Source organism: Lygodium microphyllum, chromosome 13 (genome assembly GCF_053477565.2).
Source record: "Lygodium microphyllum isolate KBCC chromosome 13, Lygodium_microphyllum_v1.1.10, whole genome shotgun sequence".
In the NCBI taxonomy this organism is placed as follows: Eukaryota; Viridiplantae; Streptophyta; class Polypodiopsida; order Schizaeales; family Lygodiaceae; genus Lygodium; species Lygodium microphyllum.
Genome location: NC_141147.1, coordinates 58,671,995 through 58,698,505, shown reverse-complemented (window position 1 = coordinate 58,698,505; position 26,511 = coordinate 58,671,995). Strand labels below are relative to the sequence as shown.

The window sequence follows — 26,511 nt, the reverse complement described above, 5'->3', positions numbered from 1 at the left end:
TGGGCAGGAACAGGCGGCTGGGGCAGAACTGGCGGGGGCTGGCTGAACTGGCGTGGGCTGCAGACTGCAGAGACTGAAGACTGCTCTGAGCTGAGCTCTGATACCAAATGTGAGATGGAAGGATCGAGGTGCAGCTGGGATTCAGTAGACAGTGTGAGAGTGAGAGACAGAGTTGAAGCACGACTCCCAAGAGAATAGACTGAATGAGTGTATCCAGAAAGTACAAAGTACAACCCTTAAACCTTAGGGTTGTAGGGGGTGTTCACACCCGACACACACTAAGTGCCCAAATGTGTGTAACATAAGCACATGAGTACATACGACAATAAGACCATAAGTCTGGGGGAAAAAACCTCTCCTACCGAGAGTAAAAAGTGCCCCAGTGTCCTACTGATCACCGACACTCCCATATGTGCGTAGGCGTAAGTGAGGCGTGAGTCAAATACCCAACAGGCACCTCTAGATTTGGGAGGGCAAGCCACTTGATGAGCTGGAGTGGGATCCGGGAGAGTGGCTATGGTTGGCCACTACGATCACCAAGAAGCCACCGAGGTTCCTGGAGTACACAGCTAGGATTGGCAGACACGTACTAATGCAGGAGGACATGGACTAGGCGATGTCCCGTAGCAGGTATTGGGCGGAGCACATCATCACGGATGTTTTCCGACGGACCTTTTGGCGTGGCCTATGGCATAGCTGGAGGCGGAGGAGGATATCGTATTTCTTATGGCTGGTGGCACATGGAGGCCTGGCGGTGGGGAGTTGATTAGCCCAAATGCAAAAGGATGGAGGTTGTAAACACTGCACACAACAGCCTCTGGGAACTCCAAAGCACTGCCTTTGGTCATGTTAGGAGGCAAAGCTCATGTGGAGAGAAGTATGTCGCATCCTCCGCCATATAGAACCCAGTCTTGGATGTATCTCATGGGAAGCTTTTTGCTAGCAAGCAGTCACTCAGGGCGGTCACCTTCTGTATGAGGTTGGGATGCAAGACATGATATTCATTAGTGAGGCTGGGTCGTGCACAGTGGTCAGTTTGGAGGCTCTACCTATCCGCCAGGTACTGGAGCCCACAACAGACCGCATCGAGGTATGGGAGATCATAGGGAGTTTTACTGGATGGCACATCTGGAAGGCACGGTGTCAGGAGGTTTTTGGCAGGGAGAGACTTTTAGTATATGCAACTTTAGCAGAGCTCTGGACCTCCATCATCCACTCCATCCGCGGCCAATGGGACCAGGTGCAGGGAGAGTCTTGAGCTCATCAGGAGCTCCGTTCTTATTTCATGCGCACTTGGGGCGGCCAGGACTTGTTTTTCGTGATGCAAGCAGCCCCAGATGGCGATACACCCGGCCCCCCCCCCCCCCCTTCCTCCATGGCTTCTTGCCCCCATCCCCCCTAGACTGCCTTGAGAGGCTTGTATACTTGATATATATGTGACTTTGCATCAGCTCCAGCTAGTCTGTTGAGCATGAGCACTTCTTTGTATTCAGGTTTTTCCTAAAGTAATATAATTAGCCACACTCTATTTGCAAAAAAAAAAGAAAACATGCATTCAAGGCCTATTTATAAATATCATTAGTTGGGAAATTTTCTTGAATAAAACATAACCCTTTTCTATTCAATTTGTAAATAACCCCTTTATATTACACCCTTTTGTATGTAAAAAATGTATAAAAATGGTTTTTTCTTAATACATTATTTTGAACCCATGTGATGCACACATATATTGATGAGTAACTTACTTGAGCTTTACGTTGTGTTACAAAAGTCTAATCAATAAATGGCATGCAGGTCCTTGTTATATGGAGGCACAATGTGAAATTTCAGCAGGCAGAGCTAAGAGCTATTCTAGAGGTCAACCAGGCTTTGATGAAGGCTGCTATGATTTTTTGGCGAGAGTATCATGTATTATGTGCAATTAGGTAAGATGTGTTTATGATCTGTCAATCATAATCTTGGTTTCTGATTACAAGTGAGCACTTGTGCTGTCTGGTGACTTCATATGTTCAATTTTGCAGAAACAAAAAGAAGGAAAAGGCAGATGCCCATAAAAGGAGACGAGCATTAAAGGTACTGAAGATATTATGACACTCATTCACCTTCAATGCATTATTGTCTTATTTTCTATGATGTTATCAGCCTGCTTAATTTGTGAAGTAGATATAGGTAATACTGTTGAAGCTGAAAGTTAAGTAGGCACAAAAATAAACTCTATACTCGATATGCAAAACATTCCACCTATGCAAAAAGAGAAGGCTCATCTGATCCATATGAAGGTCATGAGATGTCACTTGAGCACCTTCTCCATTGATTGCCTCCAAAAAGTCAAAAGAAGAAATGTGTCACATTTCCATCATACCCATCTGTAATCCAAGATGCTCTTACATTATTCTACCAAACGACTTGTAAATAGTATCTCTTACAGAATTTAAACAGGTTTCATCAACTTGTTAGGCGATATGTCAACTCATGTGCGAGTCTGTGCATGCAGAGGATGGTTACATTATTTAGGATATTTTAGGCATTTTTTATGGTCTTCATTTTGGTCATATTTAGTATTTATTGCTGGCCGACCTGATCATATTGAGGACATATTTTTGTCCTATATATTTAGGCTCCTCCTCACTCAGTCACTCATCTTCCATCACACATGTGGAGATTCCGTGGAGAGAGGAGTCAGTGCCAGTGCGCACCTAGTCAACAACTCTCTCGTGTTGGATACATGGATTCCATTTCCCGAGCATACATCTGAGTTCTCATCTATATTGTGTTCTTCAGTGTTCTTTCTTTTCCTTTCTCTTTTATCTTGTGTTTCAATAGTTTATTACAACATATATTTACGCTTCCATTGCTACTCCACTTCTAACATGGTATCAGATTTTCCATGTTAGTTCTAGCCCCTCTCTTGCTTGCGTGTCAATTCCAGCCTATGTTTTGGTGTCTCTACATCTCCTCCTGGCTGGGCGACTACATTCTCAAGCCATTTTTGCTATTTCAGGCAGTTTTTGGCTAAGTTTTTGACTTTTTGCAGTAGATTTCTTCTTTTTTTCGTCAGATTTTGGTCAATACTGCATGTGAACTCTCATTTTCTACAGTCTGTGTTGCTTGTGGTTTGGCCGTGTTTCCTCTCCAAATACCTCCTTTTCTCTACTTCTCTTCTAAATTCTCTACAAATGGCTCCTCCGTACACATCTATTGATGATAAGTTACATGGACCTGATTACCTTACATGGAGTGCTGTGATGAAGCCGTGGTTTATACAGAACCGGTTATGGTACATGGTTTGTGGAGCTATTGAACGTCCTCAGTGGCCTTCTCCCATTCCAACTGATTTTGATGAAGACAACCATGAGAAAGCAGTGACGATGCTTGTGCTTACTTGGTCTTGCTTCCAAAGAAGTCCTCTTGGCGGTTACCTCTTGCAGGACATCTTCTGAAGTATGGATGAAGTTGTAGGTGATGTACACAGCACCTTCCACCATGAGTGCAGTTACTCTTTATGGATAACTTCAGTAAATTATGTTCGAGGCCAAATACACTACTATCCAGTCTTTTCTACTTCATGTAATCCAGATCCAAGACTAGCTTTGGAAAATGTCGCATGCCCTTTCAAACACTCATCTTATTGGACTTGTCCTCTCCAAACTCCCTCTGGTGTTTGATGAACTGGCAAATGCTTTTGAGGACGCAGACATCATCGACTCCTGTCAGTTTTACACATATAACCTCAATGCTGCTTGAGCATGAGGCATCATTGTAGTTACAAGGGCAGCTTTCGTCAGGTTCTAGTGAGGCTCTTGCAACCTAAAAGAGGGGTTTGAAGACCCAATGTTATCACTGTGGGAAGAAAGGTCATCTACAGAAGGACTACAAAGAGTTAGCGGCTTCCAAGAAGAAGAAGGAGAAGAAGACGAAGCGGGATGTGGACTCCTCCAACGAGTCATCATCTGTCTCAGACTCAAACTTTGATCCTCTAACCAAGGAGAAATCCAAGGCACGGAAAGGATCAGCTTCTTTGGATTGCGGGAAGGAATTGATGGCCCCTTCCTCAGTTTCTTTCTAGTGGTAGTGATGACGGCATCCCTCACAACTCTCCAGTGCCAGCAAGGGAGTGTGAGAGGGGGGTGAGATAGGGCAGCCATGCCTCATCTATACATCTATAGAGATACACAGGATCTAAAGAGGGACTTCCGTGACACATAGATTGAAGTCTGGCAAGTTCAAATCCTGGAGCTAGGATTGACATCCAGGTTCATGATAGGTTGTTTATTTGACAGAGAGTCCGGTTGGCTCCTAGTCTTGAGCTCATATGCGGGTACACTTTGGCGGTCTGGGGAATCCCTGGTCACGTATGTTTCAGAGGCATTTTTGACAGGATGGTCATGTATGCTACTGAGAGACATTGGGACAAACATAGAGATATGCTATGATCTTCTCTATTTTCAGGAGCTACTATGTTCGACATTGACATCAGGTTCTCTCCAAGGCACCTTGGTGGTCGCTTAATCACCCATTGCTTGGGTATCCATGGTTCTACTTGGTGGTTCTATGTTTTTTTTTTTTTTGTGCAAGTAAAATGTGGCTAATTATATTACTCATAAGGCTGATTACAACAAATTGCACATGCTCAACAGACTAGCTGGAGGTGATGCAAATCACAAATCCATCATGTATACAAGTCTCTCAAGGCGGTCTAGGGGGATGGGGGCAAAAAGCCATGGAGGGGGGGTGTATCGCCATTTGAGGCTTCTCGCCTGCATCATGAAGAACAGGTCATGGCCGCCCCAAGTGAGCAGAAAGTGAAGACGGAGCTCCTAACAAGCTTGAGAATCTCCCTACACCTGGTCCCATCGGCCGTGGAGGGAGTGGATGATGGAGGTTCAAAGCTCTGCTAAAGTCGCCTATACTGAAAGTCTCTCCCCGCCAAAAACCACTTGACAACATGCCATCCTGTAAGACTCCCTATGATCTCCCATACCTCTAAGCGCTCTACTGTGGGCTCCAATACTTGGCGGTTAGGTAAAGCCTCCAAGCTGACCACTATGCACGACCCTCTCTCAATAATGAATATCATGTCCTACATCCCACCCTCATACAAAAGCTAACGACCATGGCTCACTCCCTGCCAGCAGAAAGCTCCCCATGAGATACATCCAAGGCTGGGTGCTATACGGCGGAGGATGGGGCATGCTCCTCTCCACACGAGCTGCACCGCCTCACACGACCAAAGACAGTGCTTTGGAGTTTCCAGAGGTTGTTGTGCGCAACGTTTACAACCTCCCTCCTTCTGCATCTGGGCTAACCAACTCCCCACCGCCAGGTCTCCGTGTGCCACCAGTCATAAGAAATACAATACCCTCCTCGGCCTCTAGCTATCCCATCAGCGGCGCTAGAAGGTCCATCGGAAAGCCTTTGTGATGTTGTGCTCCGCCCAGTACTTGCTACACGACGGCGGCCAATCCATGTCCTCCTACATCAGTACATGTCTGCCTATCCTGCCTGTGTACTCCACGAACCTCGGTGGCTTCTTGGCGACCGCAGTAACCAGCCATAGCCACTCTCCCAAATCCCACTCCAGCTCATCAAGTGGTGTGCCCTCCCAAATCCAAAGGCGCCACTCCCTGAGCCCCTTCCAAAAGACATAAGGGTCCAGCGGCCATGTCTTCCCCTAAAGACCAACCACCCTAATCCTCCTCCATGAAAGGACAACTATCCCCTCATCCTGCTACCCTCTGTCAAGGGCCAGATGCCCCTCTACCTGCCACCTATAGGGGGATACCTACTGATGAAAACCTAGAGGCCCACTTTGTCTAATCACTGCTCGGTTCTCTCCACACTTGACCCCCCACCATCTACCCTAGACACACGATCTTGTCAGATCCCTGACTCAATCTATAGAAGGGAGGAGGTGAAGAGACAGATTGGGCAGATTTGGACTAGGGAGTGGGGCAGGAGGGACCGGATCGCTGAGGAAGTTGCAGAGGTCCTAGCCGAGTCGAGTAGTATCTGCCAGGAGGCAGCCTTACAAGCTAGGCAACAAAGCTGGGAGGACGAGAGAGCACTCCGACAGGACCTAGTAGCCATGCAGAGATTACTAAAGGAGGCACCAAGGGATCCCATCCTCCACACACAGGACCTGCGCACACGAGCAGCCATTGCTTGCCTAGAGGGCAGGCACTTGGAGTTCTCATTCCGTACCTCAGCAACCTTCTAGGCGCGAAAAGGAGGCGCGATGTGTAGGGAATTTTTCCACGTGCATCAGCCCCACACTTCAGGAGAGCACATACGCAGTCTTCGGGATCAGCATGGAAGGAGTCGTTCTAGCCCAGACGAGGTGATGGAGATTGCCACCGACTACTACAAGCGCCTTTTCCAGCAGGAGACAGCTTCAGCTAGAGAACAACGATGTAGACAGTAGGTCTGGGATCACATCCCGTCCCTTGTCACAGAGATGGGACAGTCCCTCCCAGCCCCCTTCACAGAGAAGGAACTAGAGGAGGCTTTCCATACACAAGACGGGCAGAAATGCCCGGGAGAGGATGACCTCTCTAAGGCCTTTCTCACCACCTACAGGGAGGTGGTAAAGGACCCCTTACTACTGGCCTTCCAGGAGATTTTCACTTTTGGACGGATGCCAGGGAGTCTCTCGGCAAGTCTAATCAGTCTGCTCCCCAAAGGGGGAGACCGGTTGGGAGCTATCTCCATGAAGACCGATCACCTTGTTGTCAGTTGCCTATAAGGCACTAGCAAAGGTGATTGATAGGCAACTCGGCCTTGTGCTTCTAGACATCATTCATGACACACAAGCAGGCTTTGTCCAGGATAGGAGCATCCTTATGTCTTCACTTTCCTTGAGGCGACTAGGCCCAACACAGTGGTCAAGGACTGGCTATACTACTCCTGGATTTTGAGAAAGCCTATGACAGGGTGGACTGGGACTTCTTAGAGGGCACTATGGTGAGGTTGGGCTTCCTCAGGCATGGATCCGTGGGGTGTCAGCACTTTACAGATCGGCCACCAGCAAGGTTCTCATAGGTGGCAAGCGAGGGGAGGAGTTTCAACTGGAGAGATCGGTTCGGCAGGGCTGCCCTCTGGCCCTATACCTGTTCCTGCTCTTTGCAAAGACGATGTCTCACCTCCTCAGGTTATGTGGGAGCGAGTTACGCGGCCTGTGACTTCCAGTGAGAGAGGAGACAGAGCTGTTAGACTCAAAGTATGCAAATGATATAGCACTCTACATAGAGGATGATGAGTTGATGCTGGAGAGAGTGAGATTGGCTCTCGAGGTGCTCTGTACTGCAACTGGAGCGAAAATCAACTAGCGAAAGTCGATTGGTGCCCTTACAGACCCGGACTCTAGCACGAAGTGGGGCATTCACTTGGGATTTAGATGGGTGTGCAGAGGGCAGACTGTCCGTTACCTAGGGTTCCAAGTGGGACACGACATCACTCTCGCCCAACAGTTTCTTCCAAACCTTGACTCTATTCGGAGGAAGCTGACCTACTAGAGTACCGCTCGCCTTTCCCTATCAAACTAAGCCCTGGTGGTTAACCAAGTCCTCTTAGTGATGGCTTGGTACATCGCCTCGTATTGGTGCTTCCCCACGTCCTGTGTAGTATAGCTTTGCCGCCTAGAGCGAAACTTCCTCTGGGCTGGGTTAGACGGCTCCAGGGATTCCTAGGCCAAGGTGGTGTGGGCAACCATCATCCGGCATCAGTCAGAGGGAGGGCTGGGGATCGTAGATCGAGAGTATCAGAGTATGGCCCTCTTGGGCAAGCTAGTAGTTCGCAGCCTCACACCAGGAGGGCAAACCAAGGAGGGTATTGTATTTCCTATGGATGGTGGCACATGGAGGCCTAGCGGTGGGGAGTTGGTTAGCCCAAATGCAGGAGGGAGGTTGTAAACGTTGCACACGGCAGCCTATGGAGTCCCCAAAACACTGCCTTTGGTCGTGTGAGGTGGCGCAGTTCGTGTGGAGAGGAGCATGCCGCATCCTCCCCCGTATAGCACCCAGCCTTGGATATATCTCATGGGGAGCTTTCTGCTAGCAGGTAGTCTGCCAGGGCCCTCACCTTCTGTATGAGGTTGGGATGCAGGACACGATATTCATTATTAAGGCAAGGTTGTGCGCAGTGGTCGGTCTAGAGGGTCTACCCATCTACCAGGTACTGGAGCCCACAGCAGAGCGCTCAAAGGTATGGGAGATCATTGGGAGTCTTACTGGATGGCATATCTGGAAGGCACAGTGTTAGGAGGTTTTTGGCAGGGAGAGACTTTCAGTACAGTCGAGTTTAGCAAAGCTCTAGACTTCCATCATCCACTCCCTCCGTGGTCGATGGGACCAGGTGCAGGGCAAGTCTCGAGCTCGGCAAGAGCTCCGATCTCATTTCATGTGCACTTGGGGCAGCCAGGACCTGTTTTTCGTGATGCAGGCAGGCAGCCCGAGATGGCAATACCCCCCCCCCCCCCCCCCCCCCCCCTCCATGGCTTCTTGCCCCCATCCCCCTAGACTGCCCTGAGAGGCTTGTATACTTGATATATCGGTGACTCTGATCAGCTCCAGCTACTCTGTTGAGCATGAGCAGTTCCTTGTACTCAAAGTTTTTTCTGAAGTAATATAATTAGCCACACTTTATTTGCGAAAAAAAGGGATGCTCTGGTAGTCTAATCCCTCTCTAGATTGTCATGTTTCCTGCTCATGGCCTCTTCTTTGAAGGAGCTGATCTTCTACAAGCTCTTATCCAATCTCTAGCTACGTGTTAGCTAAGAAAGGTTTAGACCCTTAAATGTGTGTGATTGGCAGTTTGATATCTTGTTGTAAAACAGGTGCTTTGAGATCTTGATACTAGAGTGGGATCCTTAGACTTTCTCAAAAGAGCTAGATAAACTAGTGAATGTTCTCATATAGTGGTTCTGGGAGCACCAACTATGCTTCTCTGTCACAAGCCCAATCATTCACATAATGTTTATTTATCCTAGAGAAGACCCTAGCTTCTACTGCCTTCTCTCTCCTAGTGAACTGGAGTGAGTGTGTGGATCTTCTAAACCACATTCTGAACCAAGGATTGTGTCCTTTGATCTCAAATATGAGCTCCTCCCATGTAGCTTGCACTCCTCTAATGGTCTCTGTGATCTGCCTCTTCTATACTTCAAGGTCTCCACCATACTGAAGTCTCTGCCTTCTATTCAATGGTAGATTTGGAGTAAGTCCAAAATTGTTTCCTGTCTCACTAACCATCTGGGGCATAAATGACCAAAAATCCAATAAGTCCATCCTCCACCCTCACCAAGACCTATAAGGCTCTTTCTAAGACCAGAATTCCCTAATCTGAAGTACTTGGGTCCAGTTCTCTCCAACACAAATGCATATTCCTGCCTGAATCTTTGTGTTTGTAATGGTATGGAACATGTGGCACAGCACCTTGGAACATAGGAACGGTGTCCCCTAACTAGATGGGACAGGGAACATAATTCCTGAATTCTGGAATTTGCCCCATCATGTTCCCCACAATGTTCTAAGAAGTTACCATTTCCTAGCCAAGGAGCATTATGAAGAATGGGCCTTTCCACCTGGTGGGAGCTTTGGTGCCTGTGACATGGAACTTTCTGTCTTCTGCTGATGCTATCTTCCTGTCCACTTGCCACACCACCCAAAACACACACAACCCAACTTCCCCCCCTGTCCCCCCTGCTGCAGCCCCCCGCCCCATGGCCACCCACCCGTGTGTATATGTCTGTGAGATACTGGCTGGATGTGACACATTGGATGGTGACTTACTGGCTGGATGTGACACGCTACATGTGAAATTGATGACGGATGTGAGGACTGAAAACTGGTGTGATACATGACTGGTGTGTGTGCGCGCGCGTGTGTGTATGTACTATGACAACTGACTAGTGTGAGACATTGGGTGATGAGTAATTGATAGATGTGACACACTGCATGTGAAATTGACGATGGGTGTGAGGAGTGATGACTGGTGTGATACATGACTCTATGATCAAGACATCAGCGGAATGCTTGCCATACTCTGACATGACCGTCCCTCTGGAATGCTCTGACAGCCTGGGAAAAACCCAATCAGAGGGGCGCAGTAATGGACCAGCCACAGTTCTCCAAATATTTTGACAGGAAAGTCCAGATTTTCCTGGCTAAAGGGCAGGAAATAAATCTATGACATGAGGACTCCACAGTGGTCGTGCAAAAGAAGCAGCTGCCATTTTATATTCAGAGCTTTAAAAGAGCCAAGGCAAGAGCAGCCCACCAATGATCACTCGCCAAAGAAAGAACTTCCATTTAAAGAGTGTCTTATTTAGCCAGCCCTCTCCATCACGGTCATCTTCCACTAGACCTTAGATTTATGCATACCCCAAGTTGCATTGGCTTTATCGACCAGCCAATGATGATCCTTAATCATGAGATGATAAACTTGGTTACCTAAAGCCGTTTGAAGGTTAAGATGGCCATGAAGATCCCAGTCCTACCAGGGATGATCAGGAACAAGTACATGAAAGGATTGCATAGGCTGCAGTATCCTGTCTGGCTGACCTCATAACTCATGATACCGAAGAGGAATCTGATAAAGTCTCTTGCCTATGTGGAAGGACATGAACACTCCATGGGTGACAAGAGTGGCATCAGCAATAGAAGTCAAACCCAGATGCGGCATACTGCTAGATTTTGGGTGATCCTCTTGTTTCCCATCCCAAGAGAGCAGCCATGACACAGCTAGCAGCTCCAACAGAAAAGAATTAGCCATAGGGCGATCCTTTGTACGATGCCAACACATCTTTGGAAGAACCAAGAAACAAGAATAAAACCAAATGATTCACTGAAGAGGAGGTAGGTGTCGAAGGTAGTTATCAAAGTTAAGAATGTGCCGCCATGAAGACTATATGCTAGCCCTGGTTTTCCAAGAAAAAACGGACAATAAAGACTAGAGGTGATAGTCAGTGCACATAGCTCAAAAGAGTGACATTAAAGGGCCACCATATGAGTCTTTGTATCAAGAATAGGTTCACCACCCATACTTTTAGGGGTACAGGCATGACTCCAAGAAATCAGGAAGTGAGTATCAGTAGTGTGATGGCTTGTGCAATTTTAAGACGTACATGGAAGGTCCAAACCTGGGATTTCTAATAGACAAATTTCATCTCTATCTTTTGCACATACCCCAACTTCACAGCATTCAAGTGATCTCTCTGTCTCTCGCGTAACGAGTGATTATATTATCAAATGACTAAAAGAGTACAAAATTCAGATAACTAAAAGAGTACAAAGAGGTACAAAGGTCAAGGCACGGTCATTGAAGAGACCCCCAGAGCACTAAATCATCTCTGGTCAAGATATTAGCATGTTGAATAAGCCAAAATCTGAGAAAGTGAAGTACAATCTTCATATGGGATCTCTCTCTCTCTCTTTTTTTTCGTAAAAGGTAATTGTATTAATTACGAAAAAAGGTACAAGTTTTTATGATTACAAGATACACGAGAGCTCTAAGCCAACGTGTGTAAGATCCCAGTACTAAGCCACAAAAAAGTTACACAAGTCATGGCAAAGACCCAGAGGAAATTGCCATATGCCAGGGAAGCAAGTCCTCCCGAGGGAGCAAATCTGAATGCCGAATGAGATCTATCTGCCAATGTAAGAGACCTTTAAGCCGGGCAATGTGTTTCGGTACATTAGAGGCGGAATCAAAAAGAAAAGCATTCCGAGTGGTCCAATTGTGCCAACATCCCCAGAATCTGAAAAAGTGGAACAAGATCTTCATATGCAACTGTGGCGGTGTGGGGTATTTTGGCCGCACAAAAACCCAATCGAACGGGGTTAGAGAGGACCCCACCACTGTATGCCAAACCTGTGACAAGAGCGACCAGATCGACTTGGCGAGCGGGCAAGAAATAAATCGATGGCGGGCTGATTCCACAGTAGTGGTACAGAAGAAACAATTGCCATTCGAGATTCGACGCTTGGAAAGGGACGAGGCAAGGGGAAGACCACCAATCATCACCCGCCAAAGAAAGACCTTACATTTGAACGGTGTCTTATTCAACCAGCCCTCCATCACAGTTGCCTTCCACCATGACTGAGATTTCCGCAATCCCCATACAGTATTAGCTTTAACACCCAGCCATTGATGATCTTTAATCAGAAGATGATACACCTGATTAGCAGAGGCCTTTTCCAGACTCAACCGGCCTGCAAGGTCCCAGTCCTGCCAAGGAAGATCCACCGCAAGGGCAGGAAAGGGTTGCCTGCCCTGAAGAACCAACAAAAATTGCTCCCATAAGTCATGGTATCCACGCGGGATTCTAAAAAGTCTCCTGGCCGTACGAAACGATGCGAAGACATTGCGACTGGCAAGGGTGGCATCCGCAACTGAAGTCACACCTAGACGGGCCATGCGGTTAAATTTTGGTCGAAGCTTATGTTTGTCTTCCCATGAAAGTAATCTTGAGACTGCCAACAATTCCAGTTGAAAGGAGTTAGTATGCAAGCGGTCCTCCGCTGGATCCCAACTCGCCTTTTGGAGTACCACTTTCCAGGAGCCGACCAAATGCAATAACAGAGAAGAGGAGGGGCTAGAAAACCGAGAGTCTACATTAAGGACATGCCACCAGGAGCCCCGAATTTGTGTATTGCCATGCCGAAGCCCGCTTTCCTCCAGAAAATAACGGGCTATAATGGTCCACGGGTGATGATCCATGCACATAGCGCGAAAAAGAGACCAACAAAGAGCCAGCATATGAGTTTCAACATCCAAAATAGCCCCACCACCCAGGCGTTTGGGGGTACATGTATGTGACCACGAAATCCATGAAATACCTGCGTGCAATGAATCCTTCTTCCATAACATGAAACGAATAGGGTGAGTGAGAGCCTTCAAAGTAGTAGGAGTCCAGGGCAGCAATGGCAAGAAATATGTGAGCATTGGCAGCATAATTGTCTAGGCCACTTTGAGGCGGACATGGAAGGGCCACGCTTGCGACTTCCAATACATAAACTTAGCTGCCAGTTTCTGTGAAATCCACTCTAGTAGCTACTTTGGCCGAACATCAACACCCAACGGGTACCCAAGATGCCTGACAATGAAGCCACGTGGAACAACCTGACCCTGCCAGCCCAATGACTATAAATCCGACTCCGTGCAGCTAAGAATGGCTGATTTGAAGGCATTGATGCGAAGACCCGAAGCATGACCAAAGAGTGTCCAAACATCCAATGCCTTGCAAATGTTGTCCTTGTCTGCACGCAAAATCATAAAGCTATCATCAGCCAAAGATTGGCTAATTAAGTGTTGCCCCAAAGGAAGAGACAATCCTGCCAACTGATCAGAAGCTGCCATTGAAGATAACATTGAAAGAACCGGGCGGGTCGCCAAGGCAAAGAAGAGAGGACTCAAAGGGCAACCCTGTTTCACCGAGCATGCAAGGACAAATGGCTCTGTAACCCCACCATTGAGCATAACACGCGAGAAAGCCTCCGCACTAATGGTGTAGATCAATCGGGACATCCGAGAACCAAAACTCATAGCAGACATAAGTTCAGTAATGAAAGACCAGTCTAAATAGTCAAAGGCCTTTTCCAGAACCAATTGAATCAATACCACTTCCTGACTAGAGTGCCTTGCATAGTCAATGGCCATTTGCACATTTAAGATATTATCCAGAATGTTGCGGCCCTTAATGAAACCATATTGAAGAGGATGCATAATAGTTGGAAGGTGCTTGTTGAGCCGATTCGCCAGGACTTTGGAAAAGAATTTATACATCGAGCCCATCAATGAAATTGGTCTCCACTGTTGCAACATTGACGGCAAAGGAACCTTTGGAAGCAGTTTGATAAGGCCTTCTTTCCATGAGGAAGGCATGACCCCTGTTTCCCAAACCTGCTGAAACATAGCCACCAATGGCTTCACTAGTTGGGTAGCCGAGCTCTCAAAGAACTCATTGGTGAGACCATCCCAGCCAGGGCTTTTATCCTTAGGCAGATGTAACAAAACATCCATAACCTCCTCCTCACAAATATCTGCCTCCAAAGTAGCTCGCATATCAAGTGGAACCTGATGGCGGACCAGATCATAGAAGACTGAACGTGCATACGTAACCTGGTCAGAAGGCGATGGAGAAGAACCAAGAAGATTCTGAAAATAATTCCTGCACATATCGACAATGGTGTGCGGATCAGTGACCATGCGACCTTCTGAATCTTGAAGTCTGGTCATATTTTCTCGAGCAGGAGAAGCATGCAAGGCACGAAAGAACTTATGAGTCTGACAAGCACTATCTTGCAAATTGTCAGTCAAATTGTGCAATTTGGCCTGCTGATAGGATTTCAACTAAAATTCTTTAATAAGATTGGCCAAACGTTGCGCCAGTGATAACAGAAATTCATCATTTGGGGTATCCACCAGTAGCGAACGAACCAAAGCCAGTAAGCCTTCTGCTGCATGTCGATGCCAGTGACAAAGAGAGGCATGATGTATCCCATACTGGCGAGCGACCCGTCGCACATTAGAGAGCAGTCGTTCAAAAGAAACTGTGCCCTCAGAGGCAAAGTCCAATAAAAATCTCTCAATCAATTGCTGCATATAACCCTGAAAGATTGAATGCTTCAAATAAGACGAGTTGAAACGTAAAGGGAGTCTATCCAACAACTGCATAAAAGGTGCAATGGGTTGTGCCAGTATCTCAAGCTGGAGAGGGAAATGGTCAGACAAGGCATATTGCTGCAAGACTTTCATTTCCAGCATCTCAAGAAGAAAATCATCATCCTGCATGATGTACATTCGGTCCAACCGCGACCATGTAGATGCATACTTTGTGGAATGGAAAGTAAACCCTGGAGATGAAGGTTGTAACCAAGACCATAGATCTTGCTTAAGTGCCGCAAGAGCAGAGGCATTCCATACCCGACTTTCTGGAGTATCCATCACCGAATGGCCTGAAGTGGACTGTGAAGAGTCAACACACATATTGAAATCTCCCATCAAGAAACCCCTTCTACCAAGCGACATGGAGCTCTGCAAAGTCTTCCAAAGATCCCGGCGAGATAAAGGGTCATTCGGAGCATAGAGGCCCAGCAACCATAAGATCTCTCCTTCAAATAAAATTTCAATTACCACAAAGCGGCCCTGTACATCATTTTTCATAAGAACAGGCTGATATTTCTCATGGGCAATCATAAGGACACCAGAATAGTGCACAGCATGTGTCCCTGCATAAAACAAGTGAAAACCATGGCAATTCACAACTTTTCCTGCTTCACCGTGACTCTTGTGCTCCACCGCACACAAGGCATCCCACTGATTCTCATGCAAGACAGTCCACATGGCATGTTGCTTATGGCAAGAACAAATGCCTCGCACATTCCATGTGGCTATCTTCATATATCTGTAAAAAGAAAACTCAGGAAGGAGGCACCGCTTGCCTCGATTTCACCTTGTCTGCTAGAATGTCAAGGACACCATCATCCAGAAAATCAGCTAAGACTGCAAAAGAATTCGGCCGGCCAGCTTTAGAAGTAGATGGGATATCCACTGTCTTGGGGATAGAGCGGGGATAACGGCGATCCCAGGGTGTAATCACATTGCCTCTAGAATCAAATGCCAACTTAGCAGGCGGGCCCTTGGGACCGTCTGTATACACTTTCCTCGTACACTGATTACGGGGAGCAGAAGGAACCATAGTACGCGCAGCATGCTGTGAAGAGAACATTTCTTTTCTGCGCATGTACGTGTGCATGGAATCCTGTGACACAGTAGGCCCAAAATCCAACAGAGCAGCATCCAACTTTTTACCTTTTTTGGGACGTGCCTCTATCCAGTCATTGCTACGGGAATCCAAACCCAAAACCTGTTGTTTACCTTTATCCTAAACACTAGATGGTTGGGTTTCCTCCTATGAGGGAGCATCAAGCACCATGTCATCTCTGGGCGGCACAACATGCACATTATCAGAAGACGGTTGCCTCTCTGGGCATTCAGCCATAAAGTGCCCCAATTTACCACACGAAAAGCAGTGTCCCGCAAAGTTGCCCCATTTCAAGTGAAAATGCAAAGGATGCATGCCAGAGCAATTAAGGCGCAGCCACGCAGGCCTCTTCCTGGTAGTGTCCCATAGCATACACAAACGGTTTCTATTCATTGCCCTTAGGCTTGGGGGGACCAGCACCGTTCCCACAACGGCCATGGCATCCTTTAACAATGGCCAATAGACAGCCGGGCAATTTTCCACCTCAACCCACACCGGGCATTCACGTTGAAGCAGGCGCTGAAAGTCTGCCATAGGGCGCCATGGCACAACATGGACCAAACGGCGATCAAAGAACAATGGTAGTTTGGATAGGAGCTCAGCTCGATGCTTCTCCGAGTTCAGCAGCACCTCAAAGAAGCCATGAGGCCCAACAAAAATCTCCTCAACACACTCCCCTTGCAGTAAATAATGCAGCCACTGGCGAATATGGGAAAGCACTAGGATCCTGCCAGTGAAGAAAAGTATAATTGCACGGTCATAAAACACTGAAAAAGAGCGCAGGACAGTTTTCAGATCCACCGTTGCCTCCAGAACCTCTTCAGTTCCCGCGTCAGAAAAAGCTTCATGATTATGCTGGACATAGTCGCCAAGCAACGTATTGGCAAACTCCAGCAAATGCTCCCAGTCAATCTCCTGGGAATCCACAAAATCAGAGGCCACCTGAGCATAAGAACGATCCTGATGACCGATTGTCTCTTCGGGCGTATGCTTGGAGCATTTATCCACAAGCTGAAAGTCAGGAGCAGGCGGCATCTCCTCTGTACACGGCACCATATCCTGCGGTTCCTCCGCATCAGAATCCGGACCAAGTGCGGCCACCGTTTGTTCAATAAAAGCCATATCCAGGCCAGCCATGCTTCTCTCTGAGCTGAGGCGGAACTGCAAAATCAATGCACCATGCAGCTGCAGCAACAGGACTGCAATTGGGAACAGGACAGACACGCGCAGATGAACCGAGGCGCCGGGTAACGGGTCAAACACGGGTGTGGCTTAAACGCGGTTGCGTCGGGCCTGCACACTGACGCAGAGCAATCGACCACAGGCGGAGCACTCTGCACAGGGTAGACGTCGATGGGGCAGGCGCCAAGGGGTCAGGCACAGGCGGTGCAGAGTTCCAGGGCGCTGCAAGTACCGGCGACGGGCAGCGTTTGACAGGCGGGGCAGACGTCAAGCGTGAGACAGGGTAGACGTCAGACGTCAGGCTCAGCAGGTACAGGCGACGGACAGCGTTTGTCAGGCGGGGCAGACGTTAGCGTTTGACGAAGGCAGGCAGACGCTAGACGTGGACGAAGGCGAGCGCAGGTACAGAGGACGTGGCACACTTGACAGTCGCAGGTACAAACGGGCGGCGGCTGCTGCGACAGGTGCAGCAAAGACAGGTGCAAACGGGCGTAGCAACGACCGACGAGTTCACGGGCTGCGCAGAGGCGACGGCCTGGTCGCTAGGTCACGGGTCCGCCATCGCTGCTCCTCGACGCGTCCTCTCTCTCTCTCTCTCTCTCTCTCTCTCTCTCTCTCTCTCTCTCTCTCTCTCTCTCTCTCTCTCTCTAATGGGTTGTTTCTATTAATTATGAAAAAAGGTAAATGATAATAGGATTACAAAGTTTAGGGTGGCTCTAGGCCATCATATATAAACTAGTTACAATGGATTCGACAAAGACAAAGGGATGAGTGTGCAAGAGGCACCTCGAGACTTAGTAGACACACAAGATCAAGAGGGTTGACAAGAATTCACCGCATGGGCCTAGGCCTTCGTTGCCCTTCGTTGCCAATGTCTCCAATGCACCATCTTCAAAAAGTCTCCCAATACTGCAAAAGGATTAGGTCTTTGAGGATCAGCCCATGAGGAAGAGGCTTGATCTACAATGTGAGAGGTGGAACCTAGGTACTTGCAATCCCACAGAGCAATCACCCGACCATTAGCATCAAAAGCCAAGAGGGTTGGTGAATCACATGCTGGCTGGTGTCGTTGCAGCTCTTTGAGGGGCTGGGGGTCCTTGAGAGTGGTAGGCACTAAAGCAGATGGCACATCTCGACGATGTGAATAGGTGGGAAGAGGATCCAATGATGAAGAAGGGCCACCAGAGAGGGTGGAGCTGGTGGTTTAGGTTTAGCTTGGCTAGGGTCAATAATCTATCGGTCAGCAAGACTAGAAGGCGCAATTTGTTCTTTCTGCATAGGCTGGTCCATCATGGTAGTCTTTCTATTTGGACATTTTGCGATGAAATGACCTAGTTGACCACAGGAGGAACAATGCCCGACAAAAGTACCCCACTTGAGGCAAAACTAAAGATGCTACATACCATTGCAATTAAGGTGTAACTAGTTAGGCCTCTTTCTAGCTGTATTCCAAAGCATGCATAGCCTATTTCTATGGCTGTCTGCAGACTACGGGGCACCAATGCATGGCCTGCAGCAGCCATAGCATCCTTGAGGAGGGCCCAATAAACAACTAGGAAATACTCCACTTGCACCCATACAAGACATGATTGCTTGAGCAGGCATTGAAAATCTACCATCAAGCACCAAGAAACAATATGCATCAACTGTTTCTCAAAAAAGAGGAGCTGCTGATGGATGAGAAAGTCCCGTGTTGAGAGAGAGCAAAGAACAACTGCATAAAAGCCTCGCGGGCTAGCAAAGATCTCCTCCACACCATCTATTTGAAGAAGCAATACCGACCACTAACAGATCTTGGTGAGGACACGAATCTGGTTTGTGAAGAAGAGAATAATACCTTGGTCACATGAAAGGAAAAAAAGGACCAAAGAACCTCTTGAGTATCCACCCAAGCATCCCAAATCTCTTCCTCCATGCACACAGGAATATCTCTATGATTATGCTTAACATATTCCTCCAAAAGAGAGTTGGGAAACTCTAACAATTGCTCAAAATTTGGCTCTGGCAAATTCGGCAAGGGAGAGGCCACTTGTGTATATGAGCATAGCTGAGAATGACTTGGATCGGGGGCCTCAAGGGCAATAGAAAATTCTTCATGCTTGCTGCATTTGTTGATGCAAGGCTGATCATCACGGGGTGAGAAAGCCATCTCATCAATGCAAGGGACTATACCTACTTCTGTTGTGTCAGCTTCAACATCCATGGCCAAGTCTCTAGCCCGCCAAAGGCAAGTCAACGCAGTCCATGACTAGGCATCAACCCCAATCGAGAAGGTACAGTAGGGCCTCTCAAGAGCAAGGCAAAGCTACAGTAGAAGGCAAGGGCTCAGGTCAGGTGGCTCAAACCTGGTATGGAGTAGGCAAGACAAAGGCAGGTACTTGCACACTGCATAGGAGTCGATGCCTCCAACAGACAAGGAGGTTGGCAGGCTACATGTCATGGGCTAGGGAGACACGCTAGTTTGCAAGGTGATGCCCTGTATAGACATTGCAAATGCTCAAGGGAGGTTGCGTCAGGCAGTAGGCGCAAACTGTTTCTGGCAAGTAGGAACCCTAAATGACAAGGATGTTAGGTTCCCACAGGCAGGATGCAAGGTGTTAGGCAGGTGTTAGACACACACACAGAGCAGTGACAAACTTCTTTTATAGAGCCGACCTTACTGACACTACCAGCCTAGCAAAGACAGAACCACCCCACCAAACACCTTACAGGCCACACCGTGGAGTCACATTGGATAGAGCCATTTCCCTTCATCGAGCACGATGACCTCGTCTACTAGGACCACATCCGAGGAGGCCACACCATAGTCGGATTAGAGCCATTATCACAAGACACCGAAGACTTACCACCAGTCGTATCGGTGAAGCAGCTAGGGACCGCATCATAGCGAGATCATGTGCAGATCTTCAGATCAGCTATAGCCCATAGTCTCCACCACACTTTTGTACATGGTTCTATCAAATTTGGTTCTCCTTTCCTTTCCTTTTCTTTTCCATCGATGGAACAACACTACACATGGTTCAACCATAGTATAGTCCCATTGTATAGTTATTTTCACTATTGTTTCATAGGCCACCCACTTATTTGTATGCTATCTTTACCTTACTGATGAGATGACATTAGACATGGATGTACTCTGCATTTTGTCTCATAGGCCACATTGGCCTTATGTAGACGTTAATATATCTTTCTTTCTTTGTTTCTCTCTCTCGTAATGAGTAATGAGTAATTTATATTAATTACATGAGAAATACAAGGGTCACAACAAAGAAAAAGAAGAACTTGTGGTATGTCAAGCAACTAAATCCTCCCTAGGGAAAAGGCCAACATGTTGAATGATATGCAACTGCCAATGGAGAAGACCCTTGAGCTTAAAAATATGACTTTGTACCCTGGAGGCTGAACCAAACATAAATGCAATCCGGGTGAACCAATTGTGCAAATAGCCCCTGAATCTAAGAGAATAAAACAAGATCTTCATGTGTGGTTGTACGGAGTGGGATATTTTGCCTTGCCAAAGGCTTGATGAGATGGCCACATCAAAGATGTGACAACTTTTCAAATGTCAAACAGAAGGGACCAGGTTTTCCAGCCCCTTATCAGCATTCTCCAAATAAAAACTCTTCATTTGATTGGAGTCTTATTGAGCTACCCTTCCATGATAGTCAATTTCCACCATACCTTGGTTTGGTGTAGTCCCCAAACAGCACTGGCTTTGGTCACCAACCAATGGTGATTTGTAGTTATAAGGTGATATACCTGGTTAACTAAAGTGCATTTTAGACTCAGCCGATCCACAAGGTCCCAATCTTGCCAAAGATGATCAGGCTCCAACGTGATGAAGGGCTATCAATCATGCAACTACATTGAGATCTTGCCCCATAGAGTATGGTATCCATGAGGGATCCAAAAAAATCCATCTAACTGAGTGAAAAGACATCAACACACAACAAGCTGATAGAGTGGCATCTACAATAGAGACTAAACCTAGACTTGCCATCTGATTGAACTTGGGCAGGTTTTCTTGTTTCCCTTCCCAAAAGAGCAGGCAAAACACAAATAACAGAATCTATCCTCTAGTGGATGCCACTTCACCTTCTCAAGGACAACATTCCGTGAGCACACCAAATGGGTCACTAGAATAGATGATGTCAAAAATTAGGAATCAGTATTAAGTATGTGCCACCATGATCCTAGAAATTTAGTGCTATGATGCAAAAGTTTGAAAAAGTGACCAACAAATAGCAACCATAGAGTCTCAACATCCGAAACATGATTCCTAGAAATCTAAGAAATACTGACATGCACTAAGCTCTTTTTCCACAACATGAAGCAGATATGCCTAGTAAGGTCATTTAAAGTAGTCCTAGTCCAAGGTAGTAGCAGCAAAAGATAGGTAAGCATGGGTAACATAATAGTCTATGCCACTTTGAGATCTCTCTTTAAAAATTAAAAAAAGTAATTGTATTAATTACAAAAAAAGTACAACATTACAAGATTACAAGATGCAAGATGGCTCTAGGCCATTTTGCAGACAAAGATACAAAGTCACGGCAACGGAATAGAGGAGATTGCCATATGTCAAGGCACTAAATCCTCCCGAGGGAGAAGATTAGCATACTAGATAAGATTTAACTATCAATGCAAGAGACCCTTGATTTTGGCAATATGTCCTTGAACACCTACAGCTGAATTGAACATGAAAGCATTCCGGGTGCCTGAATTATGCCAACAACTTTGTTTTCTTTTTACGTAATAAGGAGTTATATTATATCAAATCACATGAGAAATACAAATGTAATACAAAAGTCACAACAAAGGAGTAGAAGAAATTACTGTATGCCAAGGAACCAAATCCTCCCTAGGGAGAATATCAGCATGTTGAATGAGATCTAATTGCCAATGTACAAGACCCTTAAGCCTAGATATATGTCCCTAGACACCTAAGGCTAAATAAAAAATGAACGTATTCCGGATGACCCTGTTATGCCAATAGCCCCAAAATCTAAGAAAGCGCAATAAGATCTTCATGTGTGGTTGTGCAAGAGCAGGAAACTATGCCTTAGCAAAGGCCCAGCTAGAGGGGTATAGAGATGGTCCAATTACAGCTCTCCAAAATATAAGACAAGGAGGACCAAATCTTTTTTGGCCATAAGGTAGGAAATAAATTTTTGGCGAAAGGCTTCCATACTTTTAGTGCAAAAAAACCATTTTCATTCGAGGGTTGGCACTTGGAAAGAGCCCAAACAACGGGAAGTCCAATCATCACTCTCCATAGAAATACTTACATTTAAATGGAGTCTTGTTGAGCCAGCCTTCCATCATAGTCATTTTCCACCAAGCCTTAGATTTGTGCAGGCCCTAAACAATACTCACTTTGGTGAGCAGCCAATGGTGATCTTTGATCATGAGATGATACACATTTGATTATCGGAAGTGCTGCAATACCAACAGAAACTGGCCCCATAATTCACAATATTCCCCAGGGATCTGAAAAAGTCACCTAGCTGTGTGGAAGGACATCAATACACTGCAGTTCGCCAATGTGGCATCAAACACATAAATCAAATCAAGTCATGCCACGCATTTAAATTTAGATTGGTCCCCATGTTTCCCATCCCAAGAAGCAGTCTTGATAAAGTCAACAATTCCATCTAGAAAGAGTTAACAGCCAAACGAACCTCCGTTGGGTGCCATCCCACTTTTTGTATCACTAGCTTCCATGAGCATATGAAATGATTCACTAGGAAAGAGGAAAATGTGGAAATTGATCAGCTGTGTCTAGGATTGTGCATTAGGTTTTCCCTTATGTCTTTCTTGCCAGTATCTAGCTGAGATTTCGATCAGAAATTTCCTTTTCTGTGTTTGAGATGCATGTATTAGTGTACTTTCTCAAGGTATCCATTTCATTCTTCCAAGAAAATATCCAGTTTCACCATGTTATCTGTTATTTCAGCCTGTACTTCGGCCTTTACTCATGTGTTCATGTGTGCTTTCATCTCTTGCAGTACTCTATCATATAATGATGAATACATTTCTTTAATCTCGGCTCTTATGAGAGATCTCATGTCATAAATACCTGCCCTACATGTTGTCTTCAGTATTTCTGCGACCTTAGAGCATCTTTTGATGCTCAGGGGTGCGAGTGCATTGCATCCGTGTCTTCGATAGAGCTTTGGTGGGGTACTCTATCACCTTGTTTTCCTAGTGATGCTTGTTTACCCATGTTTACAAATGTATAAACCTTTAGGACCAATGCATCCATAGATATTTATCACAGTACTATAGTATGCAATGTTCACTGCTGTGTTTCAGTAATCTAGATCAAGCTGAGTTGAATTTGCAGTATATGTCTACTATATGCCTTGAATGCTCAAATTGTTTACTGCTATGTCTCAGTTGCAATTTATGATTGTTATCTTAGATCATTGTTGAACTTATAACTGCAGAGTGTCACAAAATCTCTGCCTGCTTAAACCTGATCTCTGCTCTCTCTTTAACTATATTCTGGCACAGCCTGAGCACTCCTGCACAGACCTAAGGGCAGAGACCTTTCTCTTTCACTACATAAAACCCATGATCAATGCCCAGTGGTGGCAGCGACCTTGCTGGCTGCACTAGAATTGGAAAAAGAGATGGAATGCCTTAAGAAGGACATGCATACATGGGCAGATGTAGTTTAAGGAGCAAGAAAGAAGATGGAAACAATGGAACATGTTACTAAAGAAAACACTTACCGGATTGAGGTTCACAAAAAAGAACAAAGGCGATGAATTTGAGCACTTCCAATTCGTGTAAGAGGGCCTAAAAAAGGCACCCCATAGGAAGATGTGAAAGCCTTTGAGTGAAAAAATGGGAGCAAAAGAGATACCCATCCTAGATAAATGGCGAGTGGGAGACCCAATGCATAAGAGAGGGCGTATTCGCATGCTGAAGTTTGAAAACATGGATATAGCCTACCTCACAAAATGAGGAGAAAAGATATACCTTGATGAGGATTTGGCATCCCCTCAGCTAGAAGATAGAACATAGTAACAAGGGATGGCCAGAGAGTGTGAGAGAGGATTGAAATTATGATAATGAATATAAGGCTTGGAAGTTGGAAGGTATTGTATGGTCCACTCTTCATGGGCAAAAAGTAGTCCTTTTGTTTGTACAAATTGGTACAGATATGTACCGTACCGTACGGTATGAACCGTATGGAATGAACCGGTCCATACATAGTACAGATGCAACTATGAGTGGTTCTTATTTACCAATAAAATGATCAAAGAGGTGATCTACAAAGTATAGAATAAGAGAAAATAGGATGAGGATGATCTAGTGGTAGAGCACTTCTCACATGCATGACACATTGGCACCCATATTGTCATGTATGTTCAATAGAGCAATATGTGAGGGATTCCTTGAAGCATGGTTAGACCATACTATGGTCCCACTCGAGTGCTAACCCTTTGGTCCCTAGTAACTATAGGACCATGATGATCATCCATACACTAGCTAAAATATATGAATTGACATTGGAGCATGAGCTCGGTGCATGGACTGAGATGCAAGGCTGCCTGGTTTTAGATATGGATCTACCACATTGTACCTTATCATCACACTTGAGACAATCATTGAGAAGGGTTGAGCCTGAGATGAGGATTATAGTTGCTCTATGGATTTCCAGAAGGCATTTGACATAGTACCTCTAGTAGATTTCATGCAAAATTTGTAAGAGATTGGACTACCAAAGGGCATGCAATGGAGCATTTATGCATTGCATGAGAGAGTGACAGGTTGTATGCACATAGCTAGGGGGATGTCTAAAAGGATCAAGGACACCATAGGAGTAATGCAAGGATGTCTGCTTTCACCCACACAATTTCGACTATGCATAGAGGAGGTATCTAACTATATTCATAGGGAAGGTGGAGTTGCAACTAGCCTACCTAGAGTGTTAAAACCGATACTAGCATATGCTGATGATATTATACTCATTTTAGACTCACCAGAGGGCTTGCAGTGTCACTTAGATACACTATATATATTTTATAAAGATAGAAATCTCATAGTGAATCTTGAAAATACCAAAGTCATGGTATTCAACACTTCGATAGCATGGGTGACTCGATCTATATATTAGTTCGCATTTTGGGGAGATGTAGTGGGGCATGTGAGAGACTATATATATTTGGGGATCGCTTTCTTTGAGCTGAGATTTCCACTAAGAGGGGTAGCTGAGACCCAGCTTGCACAAGGCTATATAGCACTAGGAGCCTTAGAGATCCAGTGTGCCCGTATACAATTTCAAGAACCTCGCACCAAGCTATGGTTGTTTGACACTCTAGTCACACCTACCCTTCTATATGGAGTTGATGTTGGGGGTTGTAGCCTATACTGCAAACGATCGAGCTTACTTGCTGACTAGACTCGCCCAAAATAAGACCATTATGATGGTTGGGAGTGAATAGGGAGACCATTGATAATGATATCGTGCATGATCAGGGGTAAGCCCTCCACCCCACATCCTATCACCAAAGTAGAGTTAGGAGCAATATCTATGGTTGTGGAGGCACTGTTTAGAGTGACTTTTTTACACAAGATATGGGGACTCCTGTACCACAAATATCTTGGACTAGCATTGACCTTGTCAAGATGGCTAGCTGATGCAGATGAGAGGAAATGTTGGTACTCACAAATGACAAGTTGGATGAGCTTACATGGGCTGCCAACTCCCACCCTTGACTATAACCTAGATTGTCCTACAATTCCCCTCAGCTGTTCTAAGCAGAATTTAGTCATTAGTGTCAATGTCTTGAGAATTGAGGACTTGGATCCAACCACCTCTCCCTCTAGGACCAAAGATAGAGTTTTATCAAATCCACTGTTGTCAATGGGTCTGTGCGTGAGCTGAGAGTGAAGGGAGCAAAGAGTTGAGAGCAGTAGAGAGTGAGAGAGTGAGCACAACACTTTGGGTGTTCGGTACAATGACTAGTGTACCACATTTTAGGTTTTGAATATATATAAAGTACTAAGTGTAAGGGTGCTATACTATCCAACCTCCATCATTTGGTGGCAATGAGCAAACTGCTCTGCTGGGAGACCTTTCGTGAGAAGGTCTGCAAGATTATCATTTGTATGTACCTTGACAAGCTCAATGCCTTTGTTGTCAAGTATATCCCTGATGAAGTGATACTTCACCTGTATGTGCTTTGTCTTTGCATGAAAGACACGATTCCGTGCTAGCATGATAGCACTGACCGTCACAATGGAGGATAGGAACCCCTGTAATCCCAAGCTCTCTCACAAGACGTGAGAGCCATAAAGCCTCTTTGCATGCCTCTGTGGCAGCCACATATTTTGCCTCTATAGTAGACAGTGCAACACACTTTTGCAGCCTAGATATCCAAGAGATTGCTCCTCCTGTGAACATCAACACATGTCCTGAAGTAGATTTCCTGCATTCAGGATAGCCAGCATAGTCTGCATCCTTGAAACCAACAACACATAGCTTCTGGTTACCAAAGCAGATACACAAATCCTTTGTGCCCTTAAGGTATCTCATGATACCCTTCACTACTTCCCAA

The 26,511-nt window shown here is 46.0% G+C and overlaps 1 protein-coding gene and 1 long non-coding RNA gene across 6 annotated transcripts in view; one reads left to right on the top strand and one right to left on the bottom strand.

Moving 5' to 3' along the window:
• LOC148026666 (uncharacterized) overlaps positions 1 to 26,511 on the bottom strand; it is a 107,102-nt gene that overhangs the window by 25,664 nt on the left and 54,927 nt on the right. The gene's annotated exons all lie outside the window — the stretch shown is intronic.
• LOC148026667 (uncharacterized) overlaps positions 1 to 26,511 on the top strand; it is a 248,372-nt gene that overhangs the window by 167,235 nt on the left and 54,626 nt on the right. For all 5 annotated transcript variants that reach the window (XR_015692863.1, XR_015692864.1, XM_087691139.1 and 2 more), the window contains 2 exons: positions 1,795 to 1,925; positions 2,022 to 2,073. Coding sequence is in view for 3 of the 5 variants with exons in the window: in XM_087691139.1 (XP_087547265.1) it covers positions 1,795 to 1,925; positions 2,022 to 2,073 (183 nt within the window). In the remaining 2 variants the exon portion in view is untranslated. The remainder of the gene's footprint in view (positions 1 to 1,794; positions 1,926 to 2,021; positions 2,074 to 26,511) is intronic.